Source organism: Tauraco erythrolophus, chromosome 14, assembly GCF_009769465.1.
Source record: "Tauraco erythrolophus isolate bTauEry1 chromosome 14, bTauEry1.pri, whole genome shotgun sequence".
NCBI classification, from domain to species: domain Eukaryota; kingdom Metazoa; phylum Chordata; class Aves; order Musophagiformes; family Musophagidae; genus Tauraco; species Tauraco erythrolophus.
The window spans coordinates 9,156,318-9,171,104 of record NC_141478.1 but is presented as its reverse complement, the minus strand read 5'-3'; the positions used below and the strand labels follow the sequence as shown (position 1 = coordinate 9,171,104).

General features: G+C 54.1%; 1 protein-coding gene across 1 annotated transcript; it reads left to right on the top strand.

Annotated features, from left to right (window-relative positions):
• Positions 1–8,422, top strand: RHCG (Rh family C glycoprotein). Its single transcript, XM_086620337.1, has 10 exons — positions 1–211; positions 3,572–3,758; positions 4,235–4,385; positions 5,147–5,294; positions 5,690–5,856; positions 6,555–6,692; positions 7,026–7,162; positions 7,690–7,814; positions 8,164–8,237; positions 8,357–8,422. The coding sequence occupies exons 1-10, from the start codon at positions 1–3 to the stop codon at positions 8,420–8,422; spliced, it is 1,404 nt and encodes a 467-aa protein (XP_086476463.1).
• The last annotated feature ends 6,365 nt before the right edge of the window (positions 8,423–14,787 follow it).

Below are 14,787 nucleotides of genomic sequence, written 5' to 3'. Positions count from 1 at the left end.
ATGGAGCGGCCGAGGCACCAGGGGATGGCGAAGAACACGTACATGCGCTGGCGGCTCCCGCTTGTCTGCCTCCTCTGGGAGATGGCCATGATCGTCCTCTTCGGGGTCTTCGTGCGCTTCGACCCTGAAGCTGACGCACACTGGGAGGAAGAGAAGCGAGAGATGAACCTGACCAGCGACATAGAGAACGATTTCTACTTCAGATACCCATGTGAGTATTTGGGAAGCCTACTCCTGGTGCTGGCTGGTCTCCATCCCATCTATCCCATCCCAACCCATCGCATCCCATCCCCCGGCAGAGCCTGTCAGAGGCAACTTGCTGGAAAGTCGAGCTCTTGCCTTGAGGCTGATTTGGGGCACACCAAGGAGCAAGAGAAAAGCCTCATGGCCCTCCAGTGCTCTTGGGGCTTTGTCAGCAGGGTACCATGACACCAGTACGTGACGTCTTTTTTTCCAGGAATAGGGCTGACGTGTTCCCAGCACCCTGCAAGTTTCGGCTTGCTGCCCCCTCCCTCAGCTCTAGATCAGAGCGAGCTTTTCTGTGCATACAGAGGAATGGCTGCTGAGATCCTGTGACATCTTCCTCCCCTTCCTACATCCGCCCCCTCGCTAGTAAATTACCCTTTAGCTACTGGCATTTCCATGCTGGCATCCTCCTAACCTGCCAGGTTCCCAGGGCTCTTGGGTCACTGCATCATATTGCCACAGGGATTATTCAGGTGGTTAAAGCCCTTCTGGCCAGACGGTGCCTTTGGCCACCTTTGATCTCCAGGTCTGGTCATCTTTGTGAGCCGTTGGGAACAGGCTGCTTCTGTAGGCAATTGTTTCCAAGGAAGCAAGAGGCCTGAGTCATGAATCTATTTAGAACATTTCCATTAAAAACACCTGCTAAATCAAAGGAGCTATAGAAACCTGTAGCTGCTGAGGATTAGCTAGTTCAGAAAAGGATTTGCTTACGGAAACCCGCTGCTCAGCTGGCGTCCTGGTTAGTCTACGGCCATGGCTGCCCTGGGCTCTCCCTCAAGGTCTGCCCTTGGGACTAACCCCACCACGGGTCGATGTGAAGCAGCAACAGTGCCCAAGGGCTGCTCTTGTCACTGATGTGCTGGGAGGACATCAGGGGTCCAAGAAAGAGCTTGCAGGAGCTAAGGACTTGACACCTCTTCTGTCCTCATACCCCACCCCTGCTCTGCAGCGCCGAATAATCCCTCTCAAATGGCTGCACAGATTCACACAACTAAATCAACCCAAGAGCAACTGCTTAGCTCATTTTAGCTTTGAAATATTTTTCTGTTTCAGATTTGAGGAAGGGCTCATGTGCCCAAAAGCACAGTTGGGTTTTCTCCATTATCTAATCAGAAATATTCTCTTTCTTCAAAGATGGACAAACCTGGCAAGGCGGCCAAGCCCTGGCATTTTGATCCCTGTGTCCATCCAGCACTGCTCAGAAGAGAGTGCAATGCTTAAACACCCGAGGATGTTTTGTATTAACATGTCTGCAACTGCTGCTGTCTATAGGACCTGTCCGCAATGGCAAAGATGTTACAGTGGGAGAGGAGTGGCAAACTGATGGGTCCTCCAAGCCCAGAGATGATTGGGAAGACAGGCAGAAGGAAGCCTCTGCGCAGCTGTGTCAGTGGTATCCACTGCCAGGGCTGCCTATTTCATTCCAGTCAGTGCAACAACATGGCACATTGATACTCTCTAATGGGAATCCCTGCTCTCTAGGGAAAAGAAATGAGATTCTTCGGCACAGGTAGCATTCCCAAAGCCCAAACACTTCCTCTCAATAGCGACGGAAATTACCCTCCTGCAAAAGCTGGGTCACAAAACCTTTAGGGCATTGTAGTGCCTGAGCTGCCTCTGATTGATGCCAACATTATTCTTCTCAATGGAAAACAAGTGCAAAGTTTAGAAAAAGGCCTTAGATTGGATGCAGTTTGCAGAAAGACCTGCTCCTCTTCCTGGGTTTGTACAGGGTCTAACACACAGTGGGGATTCTCTGTTTTTGGAGAGGGCACAGTCTACAGCTTTGACTCTGACCTGTGTTTTTCTTCCTTTAGGATGAAAGTGGGACTATATAATGCAAATGGTAGCAGACAATTCTAGCTTACGCTAGAGAAGAGAGGTAGGGAGAATAAATATAGCTGCAGAGGGAAAGTCTGTGGGATTGTATGGTAAAACCAGAGTTAGGAAGATGGGTTCTTAGGACATGTGGAGAGGTGCATTTGAAGTGACCTATGCTGAACAGTGTTAACTGCAGATCTTGTCTCCTTCCTTTTTTATGAGTGATTTCATAGGCATGGGAGGCGTTTTTAAAAACGAGTAGATTAACCTGTCTTTGCAACATGGCGCTGTGTTGCTGGAGCCTGTCCAAATGCTCGTCCTTACACAAGTCACAAGATCTCACAAAGCACCAAAGGATGAAAGTCAAAGCTTCTACAGACAGAGCTACACCTCACCTAAATCCTCTCCCAGCCCTTAGTGGAAGCAGCAGATAAAACCCCACTGTCCTTGTGGGAGCAGATCGAGGACTTCTAGGTTTCAGCACAGGTTCAGGGTAGAGCAGATTCTCAAACACCGAATTTCCTTTGCCCTGAGTTTGTGCCTTCTCTGAGGTGCACAGACATTGCTGGTTATAGTGGCTGTAATGGTTTGGGCACTGCGTAATGCAGAAATTGCTGGTGTAGCTCCGTTGATGCATTTACCTGTTCTACAGCATGGGTTTGCTGGTAGGAGTCTCCTGTGGAGGATCCCAGCCTTGGGTCTCCTGCACTTTGTGGGCAGAGTGGCCTCCAGTGTGAGGATTTGCATGGTTCAATTTTTAAGTACGTAGCGTTTCAGTTCACTTGATTGCAAAGCGATGCTTATCTGACAGAAACATGCCGCATTAAAAAGTACAGCGGGTTTACTGCACCGAGAAGTTCTTTCAAGAGGCTCACACAGGTTGGGTTTCCCCCGGGGAAGGGCATTTGAGGGGCTCGGGTTAGCAGGTCTGAGCATTTGTGGGAAGAACTGGTCTCTCTGGTTTAAACAGTAAAGATTTCACAAGGTGGGATCCTGGTCTCAAGCGTATTTTGCCACTGATTTCAGTGGCATTCAAAAATGCATTTGTAAACTTCCCTTCTTCTTGCACTCCTCCTGCTTTGAGCAATCACCAGGACCCTGCATTGGATGGACCTACCCAAAACGACCATTCATGTGTTTTTAACAAAAATTCACTGTTCATTTTACATGATGTTTTCTGAGATTTTTACAAAAGGGGAAAAAACAATCTGAACAGAAGAATGTTTTCCTTCATACACTCCATTATTCTCCAGTCTTCTCTTGCACACAGCTTTTAATAAACATTTTTTACTTTCAAGACTGAGCCTTTTAACCAAAAGCCAGTTTCTGAAAGCTGAGCCGTTTTCAGACTTAGAAATGTGAGCACATGGGACAAACACACATCTTCTCTTGAATTTCCTCCCTACTGTCACTGATGTGGTTAGTTTCCTTTCACCGCTAGCTTCAAACGGCACTCACAGCCCTGCCTTCCCCACAGAGCTGACGGTCCCTTCCCTCTGCACAGCTTTCCAGGACGTCCACGTGATGATCTTTGTGGGCTTTGGCTTCCTCATGACGTTCCTCAAGCGTTATGGATTCGGAGCCGTGGGTTTCAATTTCCTCCTTGCTGCCTTTGGGATCCAGTGGGCTCTCCTGATGCAAGGCTGGTTCCACTCTTTCAAGAGCGGGAAGATCCTCATTGGAGTGGAAAAGTAAGGAGGACATGGGCTCTGGGATGCAACCTCTTGACTGGCCAGTGCAAGAGCTGTGACAGGAGCCAAGCAGCTGGCAGTGCCTGACCCTCTGTTATGTGCAAATGGGTGTCTAAAATGTTGTCTTCCCTCTACATACCTCCACTTGCTTTCCACCTTTGAGCCCAAAGGTACCTGCCATCATGGTCGTACTGCTCAAAGGGAAATGTGAGACACGCATCATCTCTTAGTCCCCAACCAAGCACCATGGACATCAGTGCTGAGAACATACATAATCCACATTATTTAAATAATTTGGGGAAAGAACCTTTCCTGGGCAGTATGTCAGAATGGGAGGAAGGTCAGTGGGAAAGCCAGAGCTGGCTCCTAATCACCTATTTGTCTTCAGGTGGGATCTCTAGAGCTGGGGGTGGATGAGGGTGAGTTACAGAAGAGTATTTCCTCATTAAACCACAATTATCCTTCCCCTTTTCCAGCCTGATCAATGCTGATTTCTGTGTGGGCTCTGTGTGCATTGCCTTTGGGGCCATCCTGGGCAAAACCAGCCCTGTACAGCTCCTTGTCATGACTTTGTTTCAAGTCACGCTCTTCGCGGTGAACGAGTACATCCTCCTCAACCTGCTTCACGTAAGGTTTTAGGCAGCACCTGCTTGGTTCTGCTCCTTCCTCTCCGCGTGTCTCCAAATTGTCTCCTTTTCCTATGGCTCCACCAAGCCACTGTCTTCATAAGCATTTGAAACACAAGAATTCAGGCCAAAAAGTAGACAGATTAGAAAAGAGAGTCAGTGGGAGGTACTTCCCTGAGAAGTGAGATCTCCTGGAATTTTACACTCAAACCTGGCAATTCAAGAGCACCAAGTCCCTTCACTGCGGCTTCCAAGGCAAACAGGGAGTCTTAGCACAAAAGACCAGTCATTGTCCTCGTGCTTGAGATTTCCCTCTCATCTGTTTTCCTTGCTGTAATATGGGTGTTGTAGCAGGAAACCAAGTGACAAAGAGGATGAGATGTCTGCTGACAGTTGCAGGGTTCCTGCCCTCTGAGAGAGGGCTTGGAGGGCTGGGAAGCAAACGAGCTCCCAGAAGACCTGAGTGCACTTGGGAGCCAACCTGGCTATCACTGCAACCCGCTTGTCAGTGGGACAGGTCAGAAACTTCCCTCTGCCTCGATGCCTTCCAAGTAGAAGCTAAGAGGAATGCCATGGCCATACATGGGACCAAGTGAGTGGGATTGATAGCAGGACTAGAGCGTTTTTGTCCACTTCTCCCCATAACGAGGTGCAGGCTGGACAGATGGGTGAGCAGACAAGTTGGGCATGATGCAAACCAGACCTCAGCTCCAAAACAAGTAGCAATTGCAGAAGCAAACCTCTGTTTTCCCATGACTGCAGGTTAAGGATGCGGGTGGCTCCATGACCATTCACACCTTCGGAGCCTACTTTGGCCTCGTGGTGACACGTATCCTGTACAGACCCAACTTGGAACAGAGTAAGGACAAGCAGGGCTCCGTGTACCACTCCGACCTCTTTGCTATGATCGGTGAGTCAGGCCCTGCCTCAGACACACTGGTACATGGGGACCACTCGGCCACAGAGGGCTGATCCCTCCTGTGTCTCTGGGAAAACCAAACTGAAACCAGGATCTGGGGCTGAGAAGCTCTGCGTTCTGGTCTTCCACTTTGCAGAGCTTCTCAGCTCCCTTCATCAGTGGCTGGGCTGAGATGGTGCCTGGGAAGACAAGAACGCATTTTAGTCCCTCCTCTCTGCCAGCCATTCCTGATGCTTGTCCCATCATGGGGGGTGCAGATCCAGGGTAGCGGGACTACAGGATTTAACTTCCTCCTGTGCAGAAAGATCTTCTTTAGAGGTTTTTTCAATCCCTGTGTTCTCTCTTTTCCCTTTCTCTTCTTCATTCCCTCCTCCCCATCCCACCAGGTACTCTGTATCTATGGATGTACTGGCCCAGTTTTAACTCGGCAATTTCTGAGCACGGGGATGCCCAGCACCGGGCTGCCATTAACACATACTGCTCGTTGGCTGCTTGTGTCCTCACCACAATGGCCTTCTCCAGCATGCTGCAGAAGAAGGGCAAGCTTGACATGGTAAGCTGGGAGCAGAGAGCCCTGTGCTGCCCAAGGGACTTATAATGAGGTTTATTGAGGGTCCAGTAAGCGACTGGCACTTGTCCTTTGCTGAATAGATACTGGGTTTCAGGGCATGATGGTGCAACCAGCCTCCAGCCAGAAACTCAGGGGCTGTATTGAACGAGCAGGTGGGGAGTGAGTCCTGCAGTGCCTGAGGTGCAAGGTGATGCCCTGCACATGGTGGACCTCAGTCACAGCAGGGACTGGACTTGCTCTGCCCAGAGAGCTACTGACGGGCATGTTGCAGAGCCATGTTTGGCAGTGCTCCCCAGCAAGCCAAGCAGGGCCTGCGCGGCAGCTCATGAGCAATCGGGGGGCTGACTTGTACGTGTTATGTGTGTGGGTGACATGTCTCTGTGACAGCAGAGCTTGCATGACACATGGGTGAGACAATTTCCATCTCATCACAACTCCCCACCCAGATTTGTGGATGCAAAGAATGTGTGGTACAAGGAGTGGGAGTCTACGTGCGCCTGTGCTACAGACAGAGGCTGCCTGTTCTTTTCCTGTTGTTCTTCACCAACAAGCTTGAAAATGCACCCTGATATTTCCTCTGGAAGCATTTTCAGAGCTGATTCTCCTGCTTTACCATTTGCACCATCCCTGAGCAATTGCAGTCTCCCTGAGATGCCAAGACAGGGCGGTTATTTCTGCAGGTCCACATCCAGAACGCAACGCTGGCAGGTGGCGTGGCCGTGGGCACCGGTGCAGAGATGATGCTGACTCCATACGGCTCCCTCATTGTCGGGTTCATCTGTGGCATCGTGTCCACGGTGGGGTATGTCTACCTCACGGTGAGTGCTGCTCTAGGGGTCTGCAGCACTGGTCCTGCTAAGGAGACCAGAAATGGATTCACTTCCCTTTGAGGGTTCCTGTTTTCCACCATCCTGACTCCATTTACTGCCTCAAAATGCTCAGGAAGGTTCAGTTTCTCAACAGGAGAGTGTTTGGAGGATATGTTGTTATTTTAAGTTTGGCTCACATCTTTGTCTACAAGCCCTTAGCTCTTATATGTGACACAATATCACTCTTCCTTCTCTGCTTATCCCAGTCCTTCATGGAAGAAACTAATCCTTTCCAGAGCTGTGCTCATGTCACTGATCTCTCTCTACCTCCCTTCCCCTTAGCCTTTTTTGGAGTCCAGGTTGCACATCCAGGACACATGTGGCATCCACAACCTCCACGCCATGCCAGGCCTTATTGGGGGCATCGTGGGGGCCATCACTGCAGCCGCAGCCACAGAGGATGTATATGGAAAGGAAGGGTAAGCCAGCTTGAAACTCCTCCATGAGAACAGATTTTTACCTGGGGCTCCTTGGGCTGGGAGCAAGGAGTAATTAACAGCCCTTGTTAATTGTCCAGAGTTGCCTCTTTCCCTCTCAAAAACATGGGAGTGCACTGACCGTGTTGGGCTTTCTGAGGTGTAAAAGACTCTGGTGGCCTCAGAGAGTGAGCCACAACCCTGCTGCTCGGCATTATTCTGGGGCATGGTGTGTGGGTAAGTGTTCCTCCCTCCATCCCTGCATTGTTTTGGAAGGGGTCAGGTAAGGCTGAAGGGCTGAAGGACAAAAGAAATGTTTATATTTTGGGCTCCTCCTAGGTAAAACTTTGCCAGGGGCCAGAGGAGAAGGAAGGGAGCGGTGTTTTGTGTCATTGTGACACTCTCCTGGTCTACTGCAGAAGAGGGATGGGGCTAAAGAGGAGTTCTCGAGGGAGCAGGGCAGCACCGCTCCTCCAGAACCGGGAAGATCTTCTGCCGGGAGCAATCCTTGCCGTTTCTGCCCTTGGCAGGTTCATCAAGGCATTTGACTTCACTGGGACGTACCGGACACGGACAGCCAGTGTCCAAGGAGGGTTCCAGGCGGCTGGCATTGTAGTGTCTCTGCTGATGGCTTTCGCCGGGGGGGCCCTTGTGGGTAAGTTGGAGGGCAGCATGGAGAGGGGAGGGTTGAAATCGAGCCTGTGGATGAAACGGAGACATCCACGTACCCCTGCCGGCAGCTGGATGTGTCCTTACCGCTCGCGTTGGGAGGGCTGCTCGCATCCCTCGGGACGCCCTGCAGCAGGAGCACCCCAAGGCACCCAGGAGCAGGGCAAAGCAGGCAGCCATGAGGGGAGCAAGCTCAAACGGGTGCGGAGAAAAGGGAGATCAGCACCGAGCGCCGCGACGGGGCTGCGTTTGCCCCCTGTGCTGCTGGGGCGGGTGGGCTCCGGCCATCCGCACCCTATGGCCCCCTGCCCACCGCCGTGCCCGCCTGCTTCCAGGGGCCATCCTGAAGCTGCCGTTCTGGGGCGACGCCGCCGCCGAGAACTGCTTTGAGGACGGCGTTTACTGGGAGGTGAGGCGGGGGCGCGGCGGGCGGAGCGGGGCGGAGGGCGGCGGGAGGCACGAGATGGCGCTGTCGCCCCGCGACGTGCGGGGCCGCCGCGGCGCTGAGGGGGCTGTGCCGCGCCGCAGGTGCCGGAGGACGAGGAGAGCGGCGCGTACCACATGCACAGCCCCGACAAGGCCGCCTCGCCATGAGCCGCCCGCCGCCGCGGGCGCTGCCTCCGCAGGGGTGCGGGGAGGCTGCCCGCCACCTTCCCGCCCGCGGGGTGCCCACCCGACGGGACGCTGGACCCTTCTCCCTGGGGGTGGAGGTGTGTTTTCTCCCCGTGACGATGAGGCTCTCGGCTCTGCCCTTCTTTCCCGCTTTTGTAATGAGCTGTTGTGAATAAAATAAAAACCGTGTTCTTTCCAGGCCTGTGCTCCCTCGTGTGAATAGTGGAGCGGGATGGGATGTCACCCAGATCCCGTCTCTTTCACCGGTGCAGCTACTGCGAGAGCTCTTGGCTGCTGGGAGAAAGCGGAGGCACTCGGACGGTTCTTCCCGTGTCATCAGACCACTCCTTCCACTTACTAATGCTGTCCTGATGGGAAGAGCCCAAAGCCAAAGCACAGCCTCAGGCTCTTAACAGGACCATCCAGCTTCAGCCAGAGTTGGGGCAGACGGGAATAAAAATCAGGCCTAAAACCTGCATGTTTTCCAGGATATGATATGAGGAGCAGGAGAGGAAAACGGGGGGGGTGGGCGGGGAAGGAGGTAGGAGGGCTGATAGGTCTCTTCACTGCATCTAGCTGTAATTCTCACACCTGAGGGGGGGAGTCAAAAGTAGCTATTCACGTCCCCTTGGGATATGACACCCTCATTTTCCATGCTGGGTAAAGACAAAAACCCTTTACAACATGTTTCTGGAATTTGTCAGCGGCTGCCAGCAGCAGCATGTTAATTAAATGTCGGCAAAGATGGAAGCGAGAGGCTCCACTCTAATTGGACACTTTGCTTGGTGGAGCTGAAAAACATTGTGACAGAGGAGGAGGCGCCGAAACACTGCGTTCCCCCGCCATGGCGCAGGGATGGGGACAGCCGGGCGCGGGAGATGCTCTCTTCGGAACCGGCATTTCCTTTGGCCTGAGACAACCTTGCCGTTGAAAAAATAAAGAGTAACAAAATGAGAAAAGGCCTAAAATCCTCCAGAGGCAAGGTCTCAAGCACAGCAGCAGCGTGTGATGCAGGGGAAGCGTTTGTTGGCTAAGGAGAAATCCAGAAATACCGTATGTGGGCTGACAGGAGCTCTAGCCCTCTTGCCAACTAGTGGTATGTTGTATATTCTTTTATGATGGCAAAGAAGATGTCTGATAGGGGTTAGAAATGCTCTCTGGAGAATGATCCCTGGAGAGGCTGCGTGTACCTTGAGCTGCGCCTTTTCCCCAGGGCAGGGATGGGAAAACAGGGCAATTCCTGACTTCCCTGTGCTGGGATCTGCTGAAGGAAGGAGCCTCCTTCCAGCTCTCCTTCCAGCCTCTTTGCACTGGGGAAAGGATGTAACAGCCGCTTTCTGTTTGTAGCTTCATCCACAGAGCCTGTCAGAAACCATCACGGGGACATTTACTGACAGGTGCTGTAGACAATCTCATTTCAAAAGTAAAGTCCTAAACTTTTTGCCTCAAGTCTTCAAAACCACCTGAAAGCAGAAGCAGATCTCTTGGGCACTGCATTTCCTACTGCCTCACCAGACCAGTGCCTTTCTGTCCCACTCCATTTGAGCCTCTGGCCACGTCCCAGACAAGCCAGCATCCAGCTGTTCCACCCCCCAAGGAGGCAGTGTCCCACCATGTCCCAGGATACTGTGTCCAGCCCCCGTGGCCTCTGGTCTTTCCTCCCAACAGCTTGCAAGGGGCTGCGGGGATCAGTAACTGCAAAGACCGAGCAAACCTCGTTGCTTTAGTGAGGTGGCCAGCCCGCATCTCTGGTGGGGCAGGTCTGTGAGCGCCGGGAGATGGTCCTATCCCATGTACACGTGCCAGCAGAAGGAGCCCTGACCCCGCTCCCTGTCCCTCCACGCTCTGCCTCCTCCTCGTGGGAAGACACCTAAATTGCCCAGGCTGCTGGGCAGCGAAGCGTTTTATTGCCCATGCTCTTGCGGGGCTCAGTGTGGTCTCAGTACCTAAATCACTCGCTGGGGCTGGCCTTGCAGTTTTAATTCCCTGGCAAACAATGCCGGGGTCGGGCTGGCGCGTTTGAAGTACGGTCGCGGCCCCAGCAGTGGACAGAGGGCTTCTCAACAGGGGAGAATGGAGAGCAGAGGATTGGGCTGCTCCGGCAGGCGGGAGGACGTGTGAGAAAGGGGCTGTCGATACCCGCGGGGATTAGGTGGTACAAATTGGCTGGGAAGCACCGGAGGCATTGACCAAAGTTGTCCTGGGGCAGGTTCCCATGGGGGGGCTGGCTGAAACAACCCGCCTTCAACGAGACTGGAAGGCCCAGCCTGGCTGCTAATCCCCTGGGATCTATGGGGCATGGAGCAGAAAAGAGGGTAAAAAAAAAAAAAAGGAAAATCTTCTGTAAAGGGTGGTTTCCCCAAGGGGGTGATGTTAGAGAAAGCAGGAAGGGGGCGAAGGGGGAACAGCATCGTTTAATCCTGCTCTTAATAGGCAGGTGGTGGTGAGCTTTACTCTCACTCCTGCTCCTGTGAGCTGCTGCAGAGATTTCGGGGAAAGGCCTTTGCTCACCTCTGCTGTCCCCCACCCCTGGTGGGGACCCTCGTGCCTCTGCAGAGGGTCCCGGTCTGTGGGCCTGCCTGGGAGAAGGGGGTTGTGTGCTTACACCCGTGCCCATGTGTGTGTTGGTGTGCGCGGGTGCAGGTACATGGTGCAAGCCCCAGATTTGGGCTGAAGCGGGCTCGTTGCACACCTGAGGCACTGGCCATGGCACATCTCCCACCGGCGGTGTTCCCGTGCGTACAAAGCCCTGCGTCCCCACGCACTTGCCTTCAGCCTTCTCGTCCACGCACAATCGGCACATTGACAACCACACTGTCTGCGGTGCCGGCGGCATTAGCATGCCCTCATGCGTGTGTGCCAGCGGCATCACTGTGCAAATCCATCTACCTTTGCCGTGCGTGTCTGACTACTTTTGCACTAGTGCGATGTTGGACCCAGCGTGTCCGTGCCCGCGTGAGCTCTGCTCCAGCCCCTTCTGAAGGAGCGCTGTAAATTGTAATCAGATTAGGGCAGCCGGTCGCTTAGGGCCCTTGAAAAGGGCATACGTCCCCTCATCAGTACCTAGCATTGAGTTGCACAAAGGGTCTAAGTAACTCGGCAGGGGTCGGGCCCTCTGGAGCGCAGGGGAGGGGGTTCGCCTTTCTTTTCTCTCTGTCCCTTGTAATTATGTCAATTTGCTAGCCAAATTGTTTGCTTGAGTGGACAGTGGGGGCTTGCCCCCCTTCCCGCCTCCCCCCCACCCCTAACCCCATTCATGTGCTAATGTGGGAAGGAGCATGGCCTCCTGACTTCGGGAGGTGGCCAGTGGAGGAGCAAAGCACAGGGGGGCACGGGCCGGGAGCCCCCATTTACATGCCCATGGATGCCTCTGCATTGCAGCCCCGACGAACGACGAACGGGGCACTCCTGGTTGCCTTAGCCTATGGTGGGGTGTGCAACAGCCAGCCGGCCCCGGCCAGCGTTGGTTTTCACCAGCTGTCTCTCACCTGCACTGTATCCCCGCTTAGGCCAACACGTCCCCAGGGCCGGGAGCCATGCCACGTCGTGCAGCGGCTTTCTCGGCACACCTCCCCACCCGCGCACCTCCCAGCATTTGCATATATTCCGCCCGCAAATCCTTGTCAAGGGGAGCCTCTTTATTGCCTGTATAGATCACAGGGTGTTAGTTAAGGGGCTTCTTTGTATTGCCTCAGACAGCTGGGGTCATCAAAAGTCCTGCGGTGGGAAGGAGAGACAGAAGGAGGGGGGAAGCTCTGACAATACGGACTGAAGGATTAAAGGAGCATATAAAGTTCCTATTGAGTGAGACAAGAGGCTGTTCACTCCCAAGATTGACAGCGACCAGGAGGCGATTCCCAACACAATGTCCAATTAATTCTCTACCCTCTTCGCTGCCGTCTCCTCCCTCCCTCTTCTCCTGGGCTGGGACATGAGCAGGGAAGGGCTGAAGCTAAGATGCTTGAGAAGGTAATTAATTATTCCTGACTAAGAGTAGCCTGCCGGGGTGCCGGCCAGTCCCCAGGCTCACGGGGCATCCGTCCTCCTCCCACAGGCTCCCATCAGCTTAGGCCACTTCGAGGTAGTTTTCCTTTCCATCACAGGCAGAGGTGTCTCACCAAGGGTCCATCTCCACAGCAGGTCCTGCACCATAACCATGGTTAGTACTGAGCCCAGAAGAGGTAGATTTAGGGCTAAAGCCAGGCTGGCAGTGGTATGCAGCAGGGCAAGGCAGAGGCAGCAAGAGAGCTAGGGAGCGGGTGAGATGCCTGGGCACGATGCACGCACATGCATTTGGGGAGAGGCAAAGCAACATGTGCCAGGCCCAGAGACCAGATCTTACCCGTGTGCACAGCAGCTATGGATAAAGCAGCTCCATCTACTCTGGTTTTCTAGGGAGAAGTGGGCTCTTGGCCATAAAGATGCATTGCCATCATCTCCTGGGCTGCCGCCTGTGCTGGCCCTGGCACTGGGCATAGCAGGGCTTGTAGGAGGTATTTGTGAGCATGTTCCTACCTCGCCTGCTACTGGCATGTCTTTGACATACACCCATGTACAGGAGAGCAGAATCTGGGCCACCATGTGAAATTCCTGCAAACCACCGAGAATTAATTGTCTGGTCTCTTTTTTCCCTTGCAAACATCTCAGCCTGGAGGGAGGGAGTAACCAGGAAAGCACCTCTCTCCAACCTTTCTACCACCTTTTCATTGGTACTCTCTGCAGCACCAGGGCTCCCAGACGGGTGGTGAATGTCCTTCCACAGTGACAAGCATCTCCAAACCACCTGGTTTAGGAGAAAAAGCCATGCAACCAGGATGGCCCGGTTCTCACCGCAGGAGATGCTTTGGCCAGCCCATCTCCTCCATTCCCACCGCTCAGCACTGACCCCTTCCCCTCCGCTGCCCCTGCCCATGGCACAGAGGATGCCTCCAGCCCGCACTGATGCGGGACAGGGGACCAGTGGTGCCCACCCCATGCCCTCCATGAGCAGGACATGCCCAGAGGATGCTGGCACAGGGCTACTGGTTGCTCGGTGTCTCCTGCCCGCTCCCGCCCGCCGCACACGCTCCCAGTGAAGTTGTTTGAAAGTCTTCCGGCAGTTTTCGCGGCCAGGAATAACAGATTAGCCATGATCTGATCAGCCCAGTATCTAAGCTGTATTCTCCCCGCTGACAAGTATTTGAAAGAGGGGAGGGGCCACTTTCAGCCCGACGATGAATCTTTCACCGACAAGAAAAGACCCTTTTTTCTCCCGCCAGCCGCAGCCTGCTCCGTGCCCTGTTGCTAAGCGAGACCCGGGGCCACCGCTTGCATGCGGCCGACTGCAGCGGAGCCCTCGGGTTAGCAGGATCAGGAGATTCACACCAGACATCTTGTTTTTTAGGGAGGGTGTTTCTTTTCTCACCCACCTTTGACTGGCAGATAACAGCTCGCCGGCGAGGCCTGGGGGTGCCCCTGCCGAGACAGCTCACCCTGGGAGGAAAGGGAAGATGCAGAAGCCTTTGGAGGGGGGATTGGGGTGTTGGGGTCAGGGGCTCAACCCTAAAAGCCTGGGGTTTGATGCCATGCATGGCTGTGTCCCCAGCTGGGCTGCGGAGCGGCAGCCTGCTCCCATACCCAGAGCCTCCACTGGGTCAGGGCACAGTGGGACCTGGGGGACACAGCCTTGGAGGATGCTCGGCACTGGTAGCTAAAGAAAAGCCTGGCCTGGCTTCATGCAGGGGTAGTTCTGGGCTTGGGCTTGCAGAGGGACATGTGGCAGAGGAAATGGGAACATGATCTCCAAGCTTGGGCCAGCTTTTTTGTCCCCGCATCCTCACACTGCTCTGGAGCACCCTCTTCCCCCACCAACCCCAGCCACAGCCAACCACCCTGCGAGAAAGAAGGGAAAATCACTAAAACAAAGGCTTTTCAGGCTATTTCTGGAGCTGCCAGCATGAGGTGCCCTCGCCTAAGACATGGTGCTCACATCTCCCTCCTCTCCCATAAGGCAGCGGTGCAGGCAGGGCTGCGGGCTGCCAGGCCCTGGGCTGGCACCTTCCCAGAGCCCTGCCTGCCCTGCCTGCCCTCCCCTGCAGGCAGGGCGCTGCGGGGGGAGGAAGGAGGCTCCCCTTCGTGCCTGTACCCCTCCAGCGACCCTCGAGTGCTGCTGCCGAACCCGCCTCGCTGGCCCCGAGCAAAGGCACCCCTGGGTATTGGTGATGCACAGCAGTTCAGGCTCTTTGTGCTCAGCCCTACGCGGGAAATCCTCCCTTTCCACGGCTGTAGGAAGCCTGGAGAAACCCCCTTGTCCCTACCTCGGCCTGGGAAGTCTTTCTTGACCTCAGACCCCTGCAAGCCCTTGATCT

What these genes read in the sequence shown, in the direction of transcription:
- RHCG (XM_086620337.1), top strand. Translation starts at nt 1, where the DNA reads ATGGAGCGGCCGAGGCACCAGGGGATGGCGAAGAACACGTACATGCGC. An exon ending in TTTCTACTTCAGATACCCAT is followed by an intron (nt 212 to 3,571) that starts GTGAGTATTTGG and finishes CCCTCTGCACAG; the next exon opens with CTTTCCAGGACGTCCACGTG. An exon ending in AGAAGGGCAAGCTTGACATG is followed by an intron (nt 5,857 to 6,554) that starts GTAAGCTGGGAG and finishes TTATTTCTGCAG; the next exon opens with GTCCACATCCAGAACGCAAC.